The following is a 23265-nucleotide window of genomic DNA, read 5'->3' as shown; positions in this document are numbered from 1 at the left end:
CTCCATTTACGCTTTCGTTACCAGATCCCTGTTAAACACTGCTCTGAGTCAAGCACTGTGTATGCAGCCAGAAGGTCACTGTGGACCTTGTTTGAGAATACAGTGATGATCTTTTTTTTAAAAAGGTGCTCACAATGTAGAGAAAAAAGAAACAAAGAAGGAAGCGATAAATAAAGTGATATTTCCCAAGCTCGGTGGTGAGCCGTGCCCTGTTCAAGCACTGTCAATGTAGTAATTTAGCTAATCCCAGCAGGTAGCTTCCATCACTCTCCCAGTTTCTAGGCATGGAAACTGAGGCGGATGTGGGTGAATTAGTGGTCGGTGGCTGTCCCAGGCTTCAGCTCTGGGTGATGTGTGTCCAGACTCCTGCTCTTCACCATCGCTGTCCTGCTACTTGAGGGAGCCCAGGTAAGAACTGTATCATACGTAGCCTCTTGAGATAATTTTTTCCTACAGTTCAGTCAAAGAGGCATTTACTTTGCATCCCCAATGTGCTGGGAAGGGAGGACACAGGGGCCACCAGCCTCATGTTCCACAGAACTTGAAGCTAATTATGCTGATGAAGAGGTCAGCTGGTGCCCAGCGACCTGCTGCAAAGCTGAGTGTGCTGAGAACTCAGGAAGGGCCGGGATCCACTTCAGGAGACAGCTTCCAGGAAGAGGGATGCTCAGGGGGCTCTGGAGGACTTGTGTGAAGGTGGGCAGAAGTGGTGTTGCTGGCCGTCGGGACCGCTGAGGTGATGGCGGGATGCTGGAAGACACAGAATGTCTGAGGCTCTCAGGCAGTCCTGAGAATCAGGGTGTTTAGGGGAGAAGAATGGAAGGTGAGGCTTGAAAGCCGGGTGAGACCAGAAGGGGAGGCCTGTAGGTTTTGAGCAGAGGAGAAGCACGAAAAGGAGGTAAAATGAGTTTTAAACAGGCCCACCTTATACCCTGACTCCCTCGCGGGACATTTTGCCTTGTACCGGGAGTCTGGCACAACAGTGCTTTCGGAGTTGGCCCGACCTTGGAGGGTTATAACGCAGGAAACATGATTTGACCTGTAGAAGTACTTCATCTGAATCAGGTTACTTTGCATTTTGAATTCATGCTTTGCTCTGCTATTTAAGATGTTTAGACGCCTGACAGTAAACACCACAAGATGTATGTAATCATCACTCCCAGCACTTCTAAGCGATCTTGAAACCTTAACTTTCTTGAAATCCAGAGTGTGTGGATTTTATCAAGGATAATTAGAGCATGCCAGGTGATGACTAAGATTTTTTTTCTTAATGTACCGGTGGATTTGAGCTTTGGGCCCTGGTGTGAGGGATGCTGAGGTAGGAACTGGCCTGGTGGCCAGCGACCAGCGACCAGCTGTGAATTAACCATGCACGCACAGGGCTCGGGGTGCATGCTGAGCACTTTGCCTCACACCTTGAAGTCTCACAGCATGGCACGTGTGGGCGGAGTGCTCAGAGGGTTTTTGCAAGTGCAGCCACTTCCGTCCCTTCTACCAAGGCTGTGACCTCCTGGCCCCGTGCTGGTGAAGGAAGCCACTGACCAGAGCTGGTGAATCTGGTGGCTGTGCATCATTTCCCTGTGGTGTGGTCCCAGAACCAGGTCTTGACACATAGGCTTTGCGCTGTCCTTTTCCCTTCATGGGACCCTGATGGCATGCTTGCTGGATGGCTCCCCGTGGGTCAGCTAGGCTCAGGAAGGGCTCCTGCACCAGCCTCACACTTGTTCTACTAAGCCCTACAGCTGGGAGTCCTTGTCCCGCGTCCCCAAGGCATTGTCCCCTAGGGCTGGGGCTTTGCTCAGCTGCAGGGGTGATGCACCTTCTGCATCTTCTCTTTTGCTTGTTGTCACCCCCCATCACACTGAAGGCTTCAGACCAGGCCGCCCTTGGGTTGGTGCCTTCTCCTCCTTACAGACTGTGTCTGCTTCCCAAGATGGTGCTGGTGGGGGAGTAGAAGAACATGCTTAGTGCTTGCATCTTTTTATGGGCCCTGTATGAGACCCACTTTCCACTCTCTCTCCTTCGCTCAGGAGGGAGGAACTTCTGCAGCTTCCCCAGTGCATGTGTAGTGTTGGTTCATTTCTCTGTGCTTCTCTGTGTGGGTACCCCTGGTTGAGAAGTCATAGGACTAATGACCATAGCCCTTACCTTTAAGAAGCCATCTGGGAGCTGCCCCTGGTGGTGTCCACCTGTAATCCCAGCACTCTGAGAGACTGAAACAGGAGAGCCACAAGTTCAAGTCCAGCCTGGACAACTTAATGACTTAGCAAGACTAGCCTCAACATATAAAAGGGGCTGGGGATGGAGCTCAGCACAGAGGCTCTGGGTTCAATTCTCAGTGTGGAAGGAAAAAAGGAAAGCAAAGCAAAAAGGGTTCCATCTGGGAATGAGCAGGGAACCAGATTTTCAAGAAATGCTAGGTCAGGGTATGTCAGGTTATGTAAGGTGTGCATAATTATCCAGCGCCAGCTGCAGGTGGCTGAAGTCAAATTCCAGTTAGTTCAAATTAAGCAAAGAATTTAAGAATCTCAGTAGCCACTGGCTGCTGTGCGGGACCGTGCAGCTGTCACGCATTTCCATCATTGCAGGGTGCTGGGCAGAGCTGAGTTGGACTGCTGGCTCCTGAGAGCAGGTCCATACCTGGTCCTGCCCAGCAGCGCACACCAGGGCCAGGCGTGTCGCAGTGAGTATGCCAGGTGATGGGAGGCGGTAGAGCTGTAAATGCAGGGTGGACACATAGCCGGACATGAGGGACATTCTTCTCTGGGAGAATGGAGAGAGGGTCACAAAGGATTTGCTCTGGGCAGGGTGAGACTAACTGGTGGGGAGGGAAGCAGGTGTCCCACCCCAGGAAAAAGAATGATGCTGATCTTCTCAGCTCCCTTCTATCTTCTCATGGCTCCTGCTACACAAGGTGCTACTATTTTCTTCTCAAGGGGAGAAAATTCATAGTACTCACACCACACGGTGCTCCCGGGCATCTGCAAGAGGTGAGATCTCATTCGGCTGCTGTGAGCCAGGTGTGACATGAGTATGAATTAGTCATCTCGATGCAGGATCAGCCTGATTGCAGAAAGCACATAGTTTTCACGCACAAGACAAATACAAAGCTTTGGAAGTGTGGCTGACACTTCATGAGGCTAAAGCTTCCTATGTGAGGCAAGTGCTGGGCATGTTACTAATGAATTTGACAAGTGGTATGTTGTGCTTGCCTGCCTCGGTTCCCCTATTTGCTGGTTGACTCATTAACTCAGTGAACACTTCGTTGAGCTGGTGGTTTCCTCCAGGTGCTGGATTTATTGCTATGTACACAAAGGTGAAAAGGTCTAGGGAAAGAGACCGCAGTCTGGCAGGACATCAGGCAGAGGTATGGATGATGACAGTGTAGTGAAATGAACTCTTCTGGGTAACAGTGTCACTTAACCCAGGGACTGGGTGTAATGTGTAACTCTCCTTCCCGCTTTGTCCAGCAAGGACTGGGGTCCTGGGAAGAAGCATAGAACATCCTGGTTGCCAAGCCAGGGGAGTGTGCAGGCCCAGGGTCAGGGTTCAGAATCTTGATGCTCAGGTGCAGCATGAAGTTTGAAGTCCTGGTGCTTGAGTGTGAGTCTCCATGCTGACACCTCCCTGTGGAATGACTTGGGCTTTGATTTTCTCATGTGTCAAGTGAGGATAAAGACTGTGTCACAGAGTTCTGATGAGGACCAAATGGGGCAACCTGTGTGGATCCCACTCAACAGCTCTTGGTATTATATTGTAGTAAAAATAGAAGAGACTGAGGAAATGTTATAGCAGCATGGGGGAGGAGGTTCAGTTTGGGATTGTCCTGGGGCAGGGGTACATTGCTCCAAGCCAAGCTTCTGTGATCCTGAAAGAGCTACCCTCACATCCAAGCATGGCTGTGTTAAGTGTGAGACCAGCATGGATCATGTATCTCCCACTTGGGGATAGCATCCCTGGGTGATATCTAAGGTTTCCCTTCCTTCCTCACCATCCAAGGGGGTCTTGGTGTTTCTCTTCGTCTGGGGTTTGATGTGCTTTTGGTGGGGAATGTTGGCGTGGGTTCTGAGCCTTTCCAGAAGTGGCCGTGTTGCAGGAAGATGAGATTGCTTGGTGAAAGTGCTCTGTGGTCATCCTTGGTCCATCCTATCCTCATACGCTCCCCATCAGCACCCCAATCCTGTGCCTTCTGAACCATCAGGCAGCTGACCTCTGGTCCAGGGCAGCTGTCACCTTATCTGTCAGATGCCAGGTTTCTACCTCTGTGTGTGTTACCTGCACACAGACAGTATGCCTATGGGCTCTGACTCCCTCCCTCCAGCATTTCTCTGTTGTTTGGGCAGCATTCTTCCCCTGATACCAGCTGAGTTAAGTATCTTCCTCTGCTTTTCCATGTCTTTTCTCAGGAAGTATTCAGCATACTTTTATTTTTTTTCTCTAATCTGATTATCTCTGTCTTCTAATTAATAAATTTAATCTGTTTGCAGACCAATGTGATAATCTATATTTGGAGTATTTCTACTATTTTACTTTATATTTCTTTTTTTTGTCATTCTCTTTCATACCTTTCTTTCTTTTGTCCCCTGACCCATCCTAGTTTTAATTGGACTGATACATTTTATGTATCCCTTCACCCTGTGGTGACTTGCAATTCAGGTATTTATTATTTATCTATAATTTTTATCTAACAAAATGAGGTCTTCCTATTGAATAGAGCAAGGAACCTGTCTTTGGCTTTAAAATGTCACTGGACATCTATTGTTTTGTATACCCAATGTTGTTAAACATCAAAGACAATTATTTTTACAACCAATAATTACATTTACTAAAGAAAAAATCTGATTTGTTTCTTTTTTCCTCATATCTCCTATCAATTATCTTTAGTTTTCTGAAGTTTTTCTCAGAATTTCTTTTGGAGACTGTGGTAGGTAACCTGCCTTAGTGTGGGAATTCTGAAAAATGCCCATTCACCTGATCTTCTAAATGTCATTTTAGCTGGGTATAAAATTCCTTTTTGACAGTTATTTTTCTTGGCATTTTGACAGTAGCTCATTTTTATCAAGTCTTTATTGTTGCTGTTAGTAGCCTGTCATTTCCTTTTGCTAATGCTACTTTTTTCTCTGTGTTACATTTTAAGAACTTTTCTTTACCTATGACATTCTGCAGTTTCATTATTTGTCTGTTAATGCTGCTTGGTACCTAGAGTGCTTTGCCAGACAAAAGAGCTTTTTATGTTCTAGAAAATATTCTGCTATTATCTCTTTGAGTGTTCCTTTGAGTTATCCCTTGTGTAAAAGTTGAATTTGCTTCTTATTTGCAAGATAGTTGTGTTTAAAAAATGCATTTAACTTTTTATTTTGAAAGCATTTCAGACTTACAGAAAACATCACTAAAAATCCCTCTTCAGAGTCACCTGTGTCAACATTTTGCAGTGTTTAATTTCTTTCTATGTGTTTCTGTACATATATACACACGTATATGTACAGTGACATACACATGACATATACAAATTATTGTTTCTGTAGACCATCTAATTGTAGATGATACAAATAATACATCCTTACCTCCTTAATATTTAGTGTGGCAGTTTTCTAAGGAAAAGGATATTCTTTTAAGTAAACACAGCACAATTATGAAATTCCAAAAGTTTTGCATTGCTGCAATACTCTTAATCTGCAGTCCATACTTCCATTTTCTCTATTATCCCAATAATGTCTTACAGATACTTATTTCCTCCAGTATAGGATCCAGTCTAGTGTGGAATCCAGTCTAGTGTGATACTTTAGTCACCACATCTCTTTAGTCTCCTTTAACCTGGAACAGTTTTTCATTGTCTTTAATGACAGTGCCATTTATGAAGGATACACACTGATTATTTTACTGGGTGTTTTAGGTTTGCCTGCTGTTTCTTTGTGATTGTACTAGGTTATGCATCTTCACTGAAATACTTGATAATGATGTTGTTCCTTCTTCCTCATCCATCCCACCCATCTACTAATTAACCCATCAATCCACCCACCCGCCCCCCCCACTACTCATCCATCAGTTAGTCATTATCCATATAGACTTAAAGATTCTTACTTCATGTAGTGTTTTATAATCCATCCCTGCCATTATTTATTTTGATGTTCAAATTGCCCTAGATTTGGCCAGGTGGAGCCCACTGAAGCTACTTTGCATGTCCTTTTGACATATCTGGTTATTCTTTTGAGCACTTCCTTACCTCCAGGCACAAAAGATTTTGCAGCCCAACTGGTACCTTGTCTTTTGAAGCCCTGAGAGCACCCATTCCTCTAGAAGCCCTCCTTTACCTTAGTTGTGAGTGTTATTCAGAAACCACCATGTAGGAGCTAGGGTGGCTTGTTGCTATTAAGATTTTGTCTATTCTAAGCTCTTTGCACTGATACGGCTAGGAAATATAGCCAATAGTTTAAGTCTGAGTTTGTACAGCTGTCTCTAGCTCCATTATCTCACCAGATGCGTCTTTGTCCTGTCCATCCCATATTTGTTTGTCCCTCGTTCTGTACAGAGGACACTTTCTCACAACGTCATATGTTTACTAATTTTCTCACTCTGTACAATTCGTAAACTACTTTTGGAATTGTTCCATCCTCTCCCCTACATACAGCAAACTCACTAATAAGAACTTGAGGTGTATTTCTGGGTATATACTCATAATATTGTGTCCAGAAGTAATTTATATTGATTCTTCTCCCATCTCCCTTCAGTGCAGTTACACTGTTTTAAATATAGTTAGGTTTGCTTATTTGTATTTGCATTTATTTTTTCTCTTTGTTGATTTTATCCTATATCTTAAATGCTTTAACATACTTCTAAGAATTCAAGCAAAAAGATACGCCCAGAGAACTAACTTTCCTTCCCTATCCCTTCCACTGACTTCTCCCAGCCCACTGTGTGTGGGTAACCAGTTTCATTGTTTTCTGGTTTATTCTTCCCGGGTTTCTTTTCACAAAAACAAGCAGATTTACCTATGTTATTTTCCATCTTAGTTTGTAGGGGTAGTCTTCTTCATTTTTTACAGATATATAATATCCCATTGTGTAGATGTACCCCAGTTTGTGCCAACAATCTATGCTTGGGGATTTAGATAGTTGTCAGTATTTACCATGAAAACCCTATAAGAATAATCTTATGTATGCATCTTTTTGGACCATTGGAGATAAATTTTCACATCAAACTAATAGAAGTAGGCTTATGAGCTAAGAAAAAGCGCAGAGGCAATTTTGTCAGGTGCCACCAAGCTCCCTCCCATACCTGATGGTACCTTTTAGTATCCCACCCACAATTAAGAGAACACCTGTCTCCCCACATCCTGTCTAGTAGGATGCACTGTTCAGGTGTTCAGTTTCTGCCAACCCGAGGACTAAGAAACGATATTTCCGTATAGTTTTAATTTTCGTTTATTTTATCATGAGTTTTATTTAATTTGTAGTCTTTAAAGTTGAAATCTTACGTTTATGGCCATTTTGATGTAATGTTTGTAAACTGTCCATATCTCTTGTCCATTTTCTTTTTCTGGTGGAATTTTTGGGTTTTTTAAATCTTAAATATTTAAAAGCTCTCTACAATTTGGTGGTATTAGTCCTTTACCTGTGGTACACAAATATTTTTTCCTATTTGGTATTTGCTTTTGAATCATTTCTTTATCCACCAGTCAGCCTCATTTCTTTTTTTTTTTCTGCTTTTGTTTTGAAAATTTCTAGTTTATTTTGAATGCATTTTTCTTGTATCCTATCACTTTGTCATAGTCCTGTTTTAAAGTCCTTGCTTCATGATAGTCGCGTTATTTTATTTGGAGCAATTCAGGCTTCTGCTTCGAAATTTTGGTGTGGAGGCTCATTTTGAGAGGGAGATTTTCATTTTTATTTTTCTTTGCTTTTTCCCTGACCTTGCTCCTCTGATAGTTTTGTGTTTGCCTCTACCTGGCTCTGAGTTCGCAGTAGGCAGCACATTTTTGTTATTTTTGGTCTGACTTCATGGTAGAGGAGGACTCACTCAGGCCCCTGGTGACCGTGAATGGCCCTGAGCCTGGGTCTCCTTCCCATCATGCAGGGAAGACTCTGAGTCCCTGTTGTCTTGAGGGTCCCCTTCCTGCATCCGCCTGCTGCCAGCCCTGCTCAGTGCCCTGTGTGGGTGTTCTGCCTCTGGTTCCCAGAGGTGATTATTGTGTGAGCCCAGCCTCATCTTACTGAATTTCTCCTTTTGCGTTTTCCCTGTTACTTCTGTGTGTTTGGTGCAGAGGTGCTGGAGCAGAGGAGAGTTTACGGAGCTGCCTCAGTGGGAAAGAGTCCTCTGGACTTCGAAGGAAGGCTTGAGGGACAGAAGGAAGGAAGCTGGCAGGATGGGGGTTTCCTGTGAGCCTTGTGTCGCGGTGTTGTCCAGTTGCCACAGTGCTGGGAGGCAGGTGTGGTGTCTCCGTTTCACGTGTGACACTCGGGGCCCAGCAGGGCTCACAGATGGGCTGGAGGGTTAAATGCAGTGTGGCGCCTCTTGAATGGCCTTCATCGGGTTTGCTGGGTGCGGAGTCCCATCGGGGACTGAGAGGCCATCTCTGGCCCACACCTGGGGTGGGTGGGGAAGGAGAAGCATGGAACTAAGGGACCATGGCTCAACCCTTTGTTGGCGAGCATTTCATCCTTCAGCCAACACCAGGAAGGTGTCTGGGTGATCTGCCAGTTCTCTAACTGAATAGGTCCAAAACAACCCTGGAAAGTAGATGCTTAACCCTGTCAGAGGAGCAAGGAGGCTGATGCTGTAAAGCTCACATGGGTTCCTAGCTTCCCCTCCTTAGCAGACCCGGGGCTGGGATTTCCACGCTGTCTCCTTGCAAAGCCCCGTGCTCCTCCACTTCCAGCACATTTACGTCCCATAGTACCTATCTGGCCAGTTTGTGACAGGCTGTCGGGAGACATGATACCCCGGAGAGCAGTTGAGAGGCACCAGGTAAGGGGCTGGAACTACTTCCTACCACATCTCCTCAGGGGAGAGGTGCAGAACCCAGTGTCACAGCTGCGGATGACATGGCCCAGGCTCTCAAGGAGGCTCCTGTCTCTTCTTGACCCCAGTGTTGTCACATTTCCCTAAGTCGGCGTCAGCCAGTTGAACCTGGTGTCCTGACAGAATCTCAGGTCTGTCCTCTGCCCAGCCCCAGAGCCCTCATCTCTCTGGGGGCTGCTTCACCCTTTGCCCAGTGGCTTTGTGTCCAGAGTCACCCCGCATGGTCCTTTACTGCACACCTTCTTATTTGTGAAACTTAATTATTTTAGGTATGCTTTATTTGCCAGATATGTAGCCCCTTACCAAAGCAGCTGTGTATGGGCCAGGACCTTATTTCTCTATTTGTGTTGGGCCCTGTCTTCTCGTAGGGCAGCTGGCCCATAATTAGATTTTGAAGGAATGAATACAAAGAAACAGCCAGCTCAGTGAGGATCTTCCATTTAAGACCTTTGGGCATCCACAAGGCACTCACTGATCCTCATCTGTAAAACAGACCCATAGTGGCCACTCCCCCGGACTGTTGAGTGACTTCGAGGTGCTCAGAAAGGGGACCCTGAGTCCTCCCCCATTACAGCCTCTGCTGTGACTTGCTGGGCGGCAGGAGGATGTCACCCGGGCCTGGCCTTGCCTGGGGCGTGCAGGCTGAGCTCTGAGGCTCTGAGCTGCTTGGCTTCTGCGAGGCCTCTGCAAACCCATGGCCCAGATCTGCCCAGGCTGCTGCAGAACGCAGCCGGTTTGGACCAGGAAGCTCTGCTCTGCTGCCGAAGGTTCGAGGTGAGCCCGAAGAAATGGCTCCCTCGACACAGCCTTTTAATTAAATGCTCGTGTTCACTTTCTGAAGTTCATTAAATCATCCTGCCGGGCGTCAGGAGCTGCGTCTTGATGTTTGACAAAGCCCAGTTGCTTTGAGTAATGGAAAAGTACAAAAAGAGGTGGCTTCACAGAAGCTGCGGGGTGACACTGGCACGTCCCCTGTGCCCTGCAGCACTGCCACCTGCAGCGTCCCCTTCCTGTGGGCAGCATGCTCTGCCCTCCCAGCCTTGCCTCCAGGAGGGAGGGTCCTGCCACATGCCCTGGTTCGTGCCCCGGTCCCTTCCTATGACCCCCGCGCCACACTCCCAGACCCCTGGTGCTATCAAAGGTCTGAGCCCTGTTGCTTCCGGCCTTTTGGCTGAGCTCAGGTGAGGATCTGAGTGCGCCCTCAGGGCCCCGGGCTCTGCATGCAGAGGAACACACCCGGGGCGTCCAGGTGCCACGGGCGCAGTGCTGAGCGGGGCCATGTGTAGCTGTGGCCTTGTCTTCAAGACCTGCTGTCATTAGCAACAAGGCTCCTGCTGCAAATACCTCCAGAACAATTTCGCGCAAAGCCAGGCTGTGAGGATTAAAGCAAGTAAGAGCCGCTGTTTATTCACTGTTTGCTCTGTGCTGGGTCCTTGAGCATGTTGCCTTATCCGATGCTTCTGACTTCTCTGAGGATCAGAATGCGGAGCAGATCCACACCATGTCCACACAGTGGTCTTCCTAAGGCAGGGCTGGCCTGCGAGTGTTTGAGGTCTCTTTTCTGACCCAGCCTACAGAGGGCTTAGCACCTACTAAGTACTCTTTGCTGCTTCCTCGAGCCCTTCCTCCCCATGTCAGTGCCCAGCCAGGTCATCGTTGAGATGCGGCTTTATCCCGCATAGAGCAGCCCTCACACTACCCGGCATGCAAGGCGGCAGATCCACAAGGTGCTCAGACCTTCATTATCGCAAAGCTTCTGCTTTTGTGCAGAGAGCTTGTGGGAGGCTGCTGCACCCAGCCTCTGAGCAGCTCCTGGGGAAGGAGGCCTCCCTGGGTCATGTGATCCCCTGACCTCAGAGCCTGGCCATGGAGCCACTGCAGCAGCACAGCCGGCCCAGAGGGCTGAGGGGTAACCGTCCTCCAGTCATCGAGATGCACGAACCTCAGGTCAAAGTTCTCAAACCTGAGTGTGGGTCACAGCCGTGTGTGAATAGTTTTAGAATTACAGAAAACAGTGGGCTTGGCGTGTAGCTTAGAGGTAGAGTGCTTGCTTAGCATGCACGAAGCCCTGAGTTCAGTCCCAGTACCACGAAAGAAAACTCCCCAAAAACAACAAAAAAAGAATTACAGAAAACACTGGAAGGCTGACACAGTGTTCGTATATCCCCACCCAGCTTCTGTGAAGACCTAAGCATCCTAGTAGGGGACTTCTTAAAATCCATGAGTCAATACTAAAATATTGTCATGAACTAGAGTCCACACCTTGTTCATGGTTCCTTAGTTTTTACCGAACTTCTGGGAAAAATCATATTACATGTAGGCATCTTGCCCCCTTCTGCTCTTCTTGGCTGTGACAGTTTCTCAGACTTTTTTTCTTTTGGGTGACTGTGAGGGTTTGAGGACAGCTTCTCGTGGATTTTGTAGGATGTCCTTACATTAGGGTTTGTTTGTAGTTTCTTTCTTCATGATTATACTGGGGTTGTCAGCTTGGGGAAGACCCCAGAGGACAGATGTCCTTCCCGTCACATCGTGTCAAGGTCCTGTATGATGGACACTACCTACCACTGGTGATGTTGCCCGTGATCAACCATGGTCCCACCTCTGTCCCACACTGTCCTTTGAGGAAGAAGTCGCTATGCATAGAATGAGGCATTATACTCCCTTTCCTTGAAGTTGGAGTAGCTGTATAAATTATCTAGGATTCTTTTATCTGGAAGGTTGGTCTCTTCTCCTGCATCTATTATTTATTCAGTCATTTTTATATCAATATGGATTCACAGATATTTTGTATTCTTAGTTATAATCCAGTAGTCATTTATTTCTGTGCTCAAATTGTTCCAGCTTTGGTCATGAGGGGTCTTTCTGCTGGCCCCGGTGTCCTTCTGGCAAACCCCATCACTGCGGAGGTCATTCTGTTGCATTGTGTCTGAGCACTTCCTTGCACTCTGGTGCTCCGAGCTTGTCTTGGATCCCTGCTGCCATCTCCTCGGAGTTGGCCTTTCTCCACGTGCCTTGCTGTCTCTTATGGAGAATGGTACTGGAAGCCAAACTTTGGGTCCTGGGTGTGCGCTTCCCTCTTGTGATGTCTTGATTCTAGGTCCTGTCAGCTGGCAGAGCAAGGAAACACGTGTGTGTATTCTAACTTAGGCACACACGCTTAGCTCTGCACACAACCGTCTGGATCAAGATTGAGCTGAACACGAGTGTGCTCGTGATGTCTGCTCACCTCTAAACTCCCACTCTGGGATGCACGCCTTGTGCCTCCTGCCTGCTGCCCTCCTGCTGAATCTCTTAGTTCCGGTGTACGTGCACAGCAGCCTCAGAGCGGTCAGTTCTCTCCTCTGTGGGAATCAGTGGTAGCCACTTCAGTATGGAGCTTATGTAGGGCATATTTTTCTTTAATTTTACAGAGTCCACTCATTTCTAACATTTACTTATGTTAGCACCTTTCCCTCCAACCTCCAGCAAGGTCGTTTCCTACATAATAAAACTGTTAGATTCGTTTGTCACATTATGTATGCCATCCTGGGACCCCACAGCCTCCTAAATGATATTTTAAAATTTGCATACTTTCACGTTTGTGCTCTGCGCTGTAAAGTTCTTTGGGTTTTGACAAGTGCTGAATGTCTTGCATTCTCCATTACGATATCATACAGAGTCATCTCATCGTCCTAGGAAAAAATCCCCTGTGCTTCACCTGCTTAACTCGTTTCTTATTCTGAACCCTTGGAAAACACTGATCTTTTCACTGTCATTATAGCTTTGCGTTTTCTAAAATGTCATCTAACTGGAGTCTCATAATGCAGTGATTTTTTTCTACTGGTTTCTTTCACCTAGTAGTGTGCATTTCAAATTCATTCATTTTTTGTGGCTTGGTAGCTATTTCTTTTTATTATTGAGTAATGTTCCATTATATGGATGTATTGGTTTATTAATTCCACAATTAAAGGACCTATCAGTTGCTTCCAGTTTTGGGTGCTTGTTTGTTTTGTATTGTTTTGTGGATGAAGGTTTCCAAATAGTCTTGGCACATGAATTCTTAGAAATGGTGATGATTGCTGGATTGTGTATATTAAGACTACATTTTGTTTTGCATACGGGGCCTTGAGCGTGGTACACAAGTGCTGTACCACTGAGATGCACCCCACCCTTTTTTATTTTGAGACAGGGTTTTGCAGTGTTTCCCAGCTTGGATTTGAAACTGCTGTGTTGCTGCCTTACCCTCCCAAGTAGCTGGGATCACTGTGTATACCCCCGTGCCTGGGTCTCTTTGGTTTTTTAAGAGCAGACCCAACAGCCTTCCAAACTAATTGTACGGCTTCATATTCCCACGATCCGTGAGTGAGAGTCCGTGTTAATCTGTATCTTCACTAGCGGTTGGTGTTGTCAGGTGTTTGGGTGTTAGCTGACTGATGTATGTCTATGTCCCCTGGCTTTCATCTCCTAATGAAAAACAGTGATGAACATTTTTCAAGATGCTTATTTGCTACCTGTATCTTTGCTAAAATATCTTTTCAGATCTTTCCTCCATGTTTAAGTATAGGATTATTTCCTTTCTTACTTTTCCTTTTTCAAGAATTCCTTTTATAGTTCGTATACAAAATCTCTCATATTTTACAACATATTATTGTCCCGTATGTAGCTTGTTTGATTCTCTTATCAGTGTCCTTCAAGGAGCAGAAGTTTTGCATTTTAGTAACCTAAAGTTACCAATTCAAGTTACTACTTTTTTGTTTTATGGAACTTGTTTTTGGTGCTCTGTATGAAAACTAATCACCAGACCCAAGGTGCTTAGGATTTTATCTTGTACCTTCTAGAAGCTGTATAGTTTTGCATTTCATGCTTCGTGCTGTGATTCATTTTGAGTTGGTTTTCGTGAAAAGTGTACAGTCTGTGTCCAGGATCACTTTTTCTTCTGCAAATGGGAGGTCTGTTTCAGTACCATGTATTGAAAAAGACCATCCTTTCTCCACTGAATTGTCCTTATTCTGTTGCCAAAGGTCATTTCACTACATTTATTTGGGTCTCTTCTGGGGTTGCTGTTCTATTTCATCGATCTTACATGTGACTATTTTCACTGTCTTGAGTCCTGTGGCTTTATATTAAGCGCTGGAATCTGGTAATGGGGGTTCTCCAACTTTGTTCTCACTCTAAAGGATTATTTGGGCTATTCTAGGTTGTTTTTCCTTCCTAAATAAAGAACTAGTGTGACAATATATACAAAATATCATGCTAGAATTTTGATTGGCATTACTTTGAACCTAAAGTTCCTAACTTGAACCAAGTTAGGAAGAATTGATGTCTTAAAAATGTTGACTGTTCTAATTCACAGAATATCTCTCCCTTTATGTAGATCCTTTTTGATTTCTTTCATTAGAGTTTTGTAGTTTCCTGCAAAGATAGCCTATACATATTTTATTAGATTTATACATAAGTAGTTCATATTTTGGGTGCTGTTGCAAATAGTATTATTTTTAAATATCAAATTCCTGCCCATTGCTGGTATGTGGGAAAGTAACTGCCTTGTATATTAACCGTGTATTTTGTGACCTTGCTGAATTTGCATATTAGTTCCAGGAATAGTTTGGGGTTTTCTCCCCCTTTAATTCTTCAGTGCTAAGTAATCTTGCCATATGTAAAGAAAATTCATTGTGTTTCTTCCTTCTCAATTTCTAGAACCCAACCCTGCCCTCCACTCCCCTTCCCCTTCTCTTTTCCCTGGTGTTTGTGCACTAGCTTGGACTTTCAAGGTGATGTTGAGCGGGACAGATGACATCCTTTCCTTGTTTCAGATCTTAGAGGGAAGGCATCTGACTTCTCACCATTAGGTCTTCTGGTAGCCAGAAGTATCTTGTAGCCAGAGGTAGCTGTTCTTTGTCAAGTTGGGGAGGTGCCTTTTTGCTGGATTTTGTCACATGCTTTTCCTGCATCAATTGATCTGATCATAGGATTGTTTTCTTCAGCTTACTGATACAGTAGGTTACACTGACTGATTTTCCAGTGTTGAATCAGCTTTGCATATGTTTGTAGCATATAGTTCTCTTTTTCCACTGTTGGCATTGATCTGGTAATATTTTTGAAAACTTTCACATCCATGTGCATGAGAGATACTGGTCTAGAGTTTTGTTTTCTTATCATATCTTTATCTGGTTTTGGTATTTGAATAATGCCACCACATGGAAGTTCCTCTGCTTCTGATTTCTGGAGCAGATTGTGGAAGTTGGTGGCATTTCTTCCATAAACGTTTGGTAGAATTAATTCACTTGGGTCTAGTACATTTTCTTTTAAAAGATTGTTAATTATTGACTCCATTTATTTAACAGAGGCCTACTGAGCTTATGTATTTCTCCATGTGTATTTTGGAGATTTGTATGTCTTCCAAGGAAGTTGTTGTATTTTACGTAATCTATCAAATCAATGGGCAGAGGGTTGTTCATAGTACTTTATTACCCTGTCAGTGTCCATATGATCAGTAGTAATGACCCTCTTTCATTTCTGATACTGACAATTTGTGGTCCGTCCCTACATCCCAGGCTGAGAGGTTTTCACAATGTACCTTTGAGTGTGTTCCCAGGCCTGCTTTGGAGGAAGGGTTGGGGGAGTAGACGCGACATGCTTTCCTCAGGACTCCCAGGAGCTTCTGATGCTTCTAACAGGTTGACAACCGGGAAGCACCTCGTGTCTGGATCTTCCATTAGTTTTCAAACCTTTTCAACCAGGGTACTCTCTAGCCGCCTGGAATGCTAATATGTAAGATATAAAAACGCAAAGCCATTATAATTGATTTGGAAGAGGCAAAAGGCCTGAAGACCCTGCCTGCTTTGTTCTCACCTCCCTAAGCTCAGGGCATCTAGTTTCCAAGAAAGCACGGGGCTCTCAGCGCCCCAGCTCGGGCTGTGGTGTCGAATGAGATAATGCTCACCAAGTGTTGTGGGACGTGCTTATTAGCACAGAATACAAGCTAGATAAAGGCTAATGGCTACAGTTGCTCGTCCTAGTAATTCCTCTTTGGTCACAGCATCCACCAGTGAGCAGGGCTGCTTCGCCAGTGCTCAGGGGTTCCCCTTTGTCAAGAATCCAAGGATAATGCCCTGCTCACAGGCCGGTGTGCTGGAAGGGGTGCAGGGGTCAGGACCACATGGCCAGGCCCTTCACAGAGAGCCCCCTAGGTGCTCTTCTGACTTGAAGATGCAGCATTTAAGTCGCAGACTCTTCACTACCCTCTTCTCCCCAACAGAGAGAGCACAGGGCCCGGCCCCGTCTGCACCTTGGCACTGAGAATCCAGGCACTCTCTGGTTGTATTCTGGCAGCACTGTGGCCTGTGTCTGTTTCTCACTTTGCTTATCTGCCGTTGAAGGCTCTGCTCTGACCAACGGGGCGCTGAGCCTGCACAGCCCGGTGAAGAGGAAGCTGGAGACTGAGAAGGACTACGTCTTTGATAAGAGGCTCAGGTACAGCGTCCGCCAGAATGAAAGCAACTGTCGGTTTCGGGACATCGTGGTGCGAAAGGAAGAGGGCTTCACGCACATCCTGCTGTCCAGCCAGACCTCGGACAACAACGCGCTGACGCCCGAGGTAAGACAGTCCAGACCTCTTTGCCTGTCCCTCTCTCTTGCCACGGTAGCAGTGGAACACGGAGGGTTAGTGACAGGTCATGGGGGGACACAGTCGGGCAGCCCAGTGACCCAGCTCGGAGCCGATAGTCCAGGCTGGCATTACCCGGTAGATCTGTACACTCAGGGAGACTCTGGAAGTGGGGCTGGGGGCGCTGAATCCTTAAACTTGTGATCATGTGGTCTCATCTTATGGTTCTCCTGTGGGACGGTGGGCCTCACTGTCCAACACGATTAACAAATTGTGAGGGGCGACGCCGTGACTTGTGCCTTTGAGTTTGTGGGGCTGCTGGGTGCTGGCTGCCGCTCCTCTAAGCTTGAGGTTCTGAGGGCCTCCCCTCCTCCACCTCCAGAAGGAGGACACGAGGCTTCTCTGCCATGTAGACCTCTGTGTAGGATTCCAGGGACCCCCAGAGCACAGTTCTACCCACAGGCGGCTCTTCACATGTTCACACACCTGGAAGCCGTGTTATTTTAAGCTCATTGTGACACATCCACACGAGACAGGTTCTTCTTTTTTCTCCTTCACTCCTTTTTGAAAGCGTGCTTTAAAAAGATACAGCGTTTTCCTTCAACAGATCGAATAAAGGTGACGTCTCCCAGCTCACTCTCTCTCGGGAGCAGCTTTATGCATTAGCTATTTCCCACTCATCCCAGAAGCTGTGTTGTGCTCGACTGATCCAGGGTGCCCGGGTCCTCACCCGCTGAGCCGTGGGCATGGTTAATTAGGGATTCCATTCCTAATCAGCGTTGGTTGGTCACAGAATGGGAGGAAGAGGGAAAAAGCTATCAATCCTGTAATTTCAGCTGTCTTCACTCTGTGGGTGAGCTGCCTGCCTGGGTAAAGTAGCCCTGAAAGAAAAATTATGCTGAAATGCAGAGGTGCTGTTAGAGAAGGAATGCAGACTTTGAAGTCTAGCAGACCTGGGTTCAAGTCATACCTCCACCAGCTCACCACTTCTGTAACCTTGGGAAGTTACTTTGCTTTTCTGAGCTTCCTTGGCTGCAGAAGTTATAGTTTCTCAGTGAGATCAGAGCCAGTGTATGCACAGAGGCTTCCAGAGTATCTGGGACACCGGAGTAATGAATGTTCTTGTTGTCATTAAGATGAAACAGAGGCCATTTCACGGTCAGAGCAGACCAGCCTGGCTTGTTAGGGTAGAAACTGGAAAGGAACCACTTTCACGGCCACAGCTGAATTTCTAGGTGTCCATGTGTCATTGGTTGAATTGACCATTTAGGCAAAAATTCATTTATTACTGGAAGTGTTAGCTAGGTTCTGATGCTGGTGGGTGTGTTGTGGTGTTTTTCTTGTCTAGATTGTAGCAGAGTACAGGGAGGTTAACAAACATGATGCTGCATCGTCCTCATGGTTGAAGGCTCGTCCACATCACTGCTGGGGAGAGGACCCCAGTGCTGTCAGCTTCGGTCACCATTGCCACGAGCCTCCATGGGGATGAGATGGCCATGTAGGGTCCTGGTCATACCCCTCTTGCCATGGCCCCATTCAAGCTTGTTCATGCACACTGTTGATTTGCCTCCTGTTTGCTTCTATTTCTGTCATAATCACTATAGTCACAACTACTAGGCCATTTTTCCAGGACCTTTGCTGTAGCCTGCTCAAAGTCTGCCTACTTCATCATTTCCATGCTTCCTGACCTGGAGGCACTCTCCACAAGGCAGGCAGAATGATGTGCTGGAAGCATAGCTCTGACCACACCATCCCTGTACACATGTGCATGTGTACACACACACACATGCATGTCAAACATAACAAGCAGAACCCTCAGTGTGGCCTGCAAGTGTGAAGTCTGACCTCATGTCATGTCTCACATCACACTTCTGTCCTCTGCGTTCCAGAGGCTTGTTTTCTTACTGTATCTGTCCTAGGGCCTTTGCACATGCTCACCCTTCTTCCTGGAACAGGCTTTTATGCCTCCTTGCTTCATTAAAGCCTGTTCTTTCTTCGGATCTCAGCTTGTCCATTACTTTTGTAGAGTCTTCCTTCACCATCCTCAGGTCATCTCTCTCCTCCCATGGGCTTCCCTAGCACCGGGCTCCTTCCTCTTGGACCTGTCACAGTATATATAGTTGTTGTGTTTTACTAACTACCTGATTCTCTCTCATCGGACCAAAGCCTTTTGAGGGATTAAAGATATGTATTCTCTCTGTTATGGTTCAGATCTAACATGCTGCCCCAAAGCCTCAGGTGCTCAGAGCTGGGACTTTGGGAAGGTGGTTGGATCATGGGGGCAGTATACTCATCAGTGGATTAGTCCATGAGTGAGTTTGAAGCTAAGCATGCTTTTAGGAACTGGGATCTTGTTGGAGGAGATTCAGTGGGGGTATGACCTGGGAAGGTGTATTCTTGACCCTGGCTCCTCCCTCCTCACTCTGCTTATGGGTTGAGCTGCTTTCCTCGGCCAGGCCTTTCCACCATGTTTTTGCTTTGAAGCCATCTGACATGGACTGAACCCTCTGGAACTGTAAGTCAAAAAAACCAAACCTTTCCTCCTTCAGGCTGTGGGAGTCAAGTAGTTTGTCCCAGCAACAGGAAAGTGACTGATTCATCCATAATTCCGTGAATATTTTTTAAAAACCATGACACAACAAGTTCTGAACTGAGGATTTATAGATGAGCAAAATACTATTCTAACTCTTAAAAGATTATATTAATTATTGATTTCTGCCTAACAAATAGTGCTAAATTTAGCACCTGCAAATGACAAGGACTTCTTATTGCCCAGTCTTTGGGTCAGAAATTAGGGTGGGCTCAGCTGATATCTCTGGTTCAGGGGCTCCCTCCAGCTGCAGACTGGGTGCTAGCTGGGCTGCAAGATCATCAGTGGCTTGTCTGCTGGAGGGGGGTCCACCGCCATGCCCAACTGTGTGGATGTTGGTGGGCCTTGGTCTTCACTGGCCAGAGACATCTGTTCCCTGCCACATGGGCCTCAGGATTACCAATGACATGACAGCTGGCTTCCTCCAGAGTAAGAGCAAGAGGCAACACATAAAAGCTGGAGTCATTTTGTTACCTACCCTCGTCTTGAAAGTGCCACCTCATCAATCACTTTGGCATCCTGTGCAGGTTAGATATCAGTCACAAAGTCGAGCCCTCACTCAGGTGGTTGCAGAAGGGTGTGAGTAGCAGACAGGGCGTCAGTGGGCCCATCTCAGAGGCAGCTTCCATAGGGGTTTCCAGCAGGCAGGAGGCAGATGAATAAGGATTTGCACATTCTACAGGGCACGGAGGAGCTTGTCAGATGCCCTGCAAGGGTTTACAGTATTTGAGATGTCGGGAGAAGTCCACACATCCAGTTGGAAACTTTTGGGAAAATGCCTCCTGAAGGTGATTGCTTTTGACATGGTCCTGGAGTGACTAGATCTCAGGGCAAAGAGGCACCCTGGCTCTACTCCTCTTGTATCTGGGTCCAGTGGACTTGGTTGTCTGGCTCTAGACCCAAGGCAGATGCCAGCAGCAGGTGCAGTGAGCTAGGAAGTGCAAAGCTCACCAGTAAATGCACAGGATATATTTGAGACCTCAATGTGCAAGGCAGTCTGCATGTTAGAGTCACTGCAGAACACTTGGAATTGGTCTGCTGCTTATTTTTGTGCGGGTCTAAGAGTGTTCAACGTCTTGTACTGAAAATGCCATTTATGCTTGCGTGTGGGTGGTAGTTTAGCTGGGTGAAGAATTTTTGTCAGCAACTTGAAAATTATATCCTGTTAAGTCCTTCTGGTATTTAGTTCTGCTATTTAGAATTATCCCTTCAACCAACTGTTTGTACTTTTAAGATAATCCTTCTTTTGTCTCTGGGCATATTTATTTATTTTCATTTGTTTATTTTTAAGTGCATGTTTTTATTAGCGCCCATTAATTTTACAAAATATTGTGTTTCAGTGTGTAGAATGTATTTTGATCATATTCATCCTCATGAACCTCCCATTCTCACCCCTTATTTCCTTCCTCTTGTCTAATAATAATCTCCCTTCTGCTTTTTTGTCATCTCTTTTAGAGTTCACCTATTTGGAGAATATGTGATGTCAGAATTTCTGAGTCTGGTTTATCTTGCTTAATGTAATCATTTCCGGTTCCATCCACTTTCCTGTAAATGACATATTTTGTTCTTTTTATGGTGAAATTGTATAACATATGTTTTACTGCAAAATCACATCGTACATACTTCATTATATAATATATATGGATGTGTATATATATTATATATATATCTCACATTGTCTTTATCCATTCATCTCTTGGTGGTTCTGCTTCCTGTACTCAGGTTAAATGAACTTGGCTGTCTGGCTGTAGATCCATGGCAGATCTGAAGCCAGAAGTTGTGTAGGGGAAGCAGGTTTTCTCCATCAGCCTCCAGTAGCAGGTCCATGGCCTAATTGCCAGGACCTATGACCATGTAGGTCACATGGCAGGAAATTAGGCAGCAGAAAGTGCTAATGAGTGACTTTAAGAGGAAAGATTATCCTGGCCTGTCTGGATGGACCCAAGGTCATCACGGAATTCTCAAGTGTAGAAGAGGGAGATGGAAACATTGGTGTGTGTGTGTTTGTGTGTGTGTCTGTGCGTGTGTGTATGTGTGTGTGTGTGGTGCAGAATGAGAAGACTCCGCTGACTATGGGTGGCTTTGAACATGGAGGGAGGGCCACGAGCCCAGTCGGGCAGGTGCCTGGAGAAATGCGAAAAAGCAAGAAACCAGATTCTCCGAGGCCTCTGCATAGCAGTGCAGCCCTGCTACCCACATTCTCATCTTACCTCTTTAGATACCGCCTCCCTCTTCTTTGTGACCTTTGAAAGAACCTTGAGCACCTGCTGTAAACCTTCCTGTCACACTTGTCTATACCCCCTCATTCATATTTCCCGTCTATGTCTATGTTCTTGATTCAGGACAGTCACTTCTTTTCAGTTCAGTGATTCTCCCTTTAGCTCCAATTAATCTGTAGGTGTCCATGATTTTGTTTTTCCTTATAAGAACTTTTCCCTACTCTTCTTTCTTTATTGTTAATATGTCTCCTTGCCTTGCTTATTTGAAATATTTTTATGCTACAGTCTCTTTTAGACCAGTAGGGCTTACAGGTGTTGTCCAACCCTCCTGTGCACGGAGGCTGCTGACTTGTATTTCCTCAAGTGTCCTGTAATTTTTCACTGTGAGCTCACTTTCGACAGGAATTTATTCCCTGTGTGATTCTCCTGCAGTCTCAGGTGCAGTTTTTCTCCCGAGTACTTTTATATTCATTTCCATGAGATACCTCTGGGATATCCCCAGGCCAAGTCCAATTTCCATGTTAATTTTTTAACTTGGAGATTTCTCTTACATGTTGCAATGGAACTCAGAAGTTCAAATCCAGGTACAGTGCAGGTTTGGAGTTTTAAATTCTCGTGGGAGGTTTTTCCTCCCGCAGAGATAAATTGCTTGAGCAGCTTGTCCTGAGTGCGCCATGGGGAACAGGTGGTACAGGGGCCGTGCTAGTGAAGGGAGAGTGGGTTGCGGCACAGACTTCCTGTCTTCATCACCTATGCTGTTGGGGCAGCCTGGCCACACTGCTATGGGCCAGCCTGAACGCCAGGCTCCCGAGACAAGTTATATAGGCAGGATGAACGGCGTCCACTGCAGGAGTATGGCGGGAAGGAGTTGGAGAGTGTGAAGGCAGCAGGGGTTGAATGGCCATGGCCCAGACCCTGAGCTTCTGGGTGATGTTTGAGCCTTCACACTCAGCATGTGTGTGCCGGGGGATCAGCTTCAATCCTGGCTCCATCAGAACCTCTGCAGGCCTCAGAGGGCAGAAGGGTCTTCTTGGCCCTGTTTACTGCACACCTTATACCCAGCTGCTCATGTGGCGAGACTGCTGCTCCGTGGAGGGCTTCGGACCAAAGGGCCAGGTGCTTTGAGCGGCAGCCTTGACTGCCTTGAGCGCTTCTAGGTTTGAGAAAGCAGCCCACCTTCGGAGGTGGAGAAAGAAGACTGAGAGCTACTATATAATGAAACAAGCAATAATTGAGTGTCCACTGTATACCAGGCACTGTGTTAATCCCCAGGAATATGGTAGGGGATGAGAGAAGCATCCTTCTTGTTATTAAACCGACAGTCCAGCAGGACCGGACAGGTAAAATGTCCTCTTTATTAGCACAAAGGGAAGGAAGGAAATACTCTCTATCTAGAATTCGTTGCATCTGCCAGGAATGTGAGCCTTCAGGTGGACACGGCATTCTCCTTCCTTTTATTTATTCTTCCCCAAAGTTCTTGAAAGTGGGTGCTGTGATCCCTCAAGCCAAGCGTGACCAGTGTGTCTTAGGTCCTAGAGCTAGGAAGTAGCAGGGCCAGAATTTGGACCAGGGTCTCGTGACAGTGATCAGACTCGGGACTCGGGTCCAGCTCTGACGTCAAAGCCCCTTACCATTACCGTGGGCCACCCCAAGCCGCACGAGGGCCTAGGCTGAATGAAGAGCCAGTAAGAGAAGACGTAAGCTGCGCCATCTGGAGAGGGTGTGTGCGCCTCCCTTGGCCTGCACACAGGACTGTTTTCCCACAGCCTGTAAAGGGCTCAGTAAGCAAATGTCAGAAGAGGATTTGCAGAGAGATACGGGGATTGATTGACTCCCAGTCAGGCTTCTGGATC

General features: G+C 46.2%; 1 protein-coding gene across 1 annotated transcript in view; it reads left to right on the top strand.

Moving 5' to 3' along the window:
- The window catches only part of Cdyl2 (chromodomain protein, Y-like 2), a gene marked incomplete at its 5' end in the record, with an annotated part of 54488 nt that overhangs the window by 9840 nt on the left and 21383 nt on the right, over positions 1-23265 (top strand). The window contains one exon of the mRNA XM_005409346.2: positions 16377-16594. Coding sequence (XP_005409403.2) covers positions 16377-16594 — 218 coding nt within the window. The remainder of the gene's footprint in view (positions 1-16376; positions 16595-23265) is intronic.

Source organism: Chinchilla lanigera, unplaced genomic scaffold, assembly GCF_000276665.1.
Source record: "Chinchilla lanigera isolate Chin_1 unplaced genomic scaffold, ChiLan1.0 scaffold00121, whole genome shotgun sequence".
Taxonomy (NCBI): Eukaryota; Metazoa; Chordata; class Mammalia; order Rodentia; family Chinchillidae; genus Chinchilla; species Chinchilla lanigera.
This window is presented reverse-complemented; position numbering and strand designations above follow the sequence as displayed.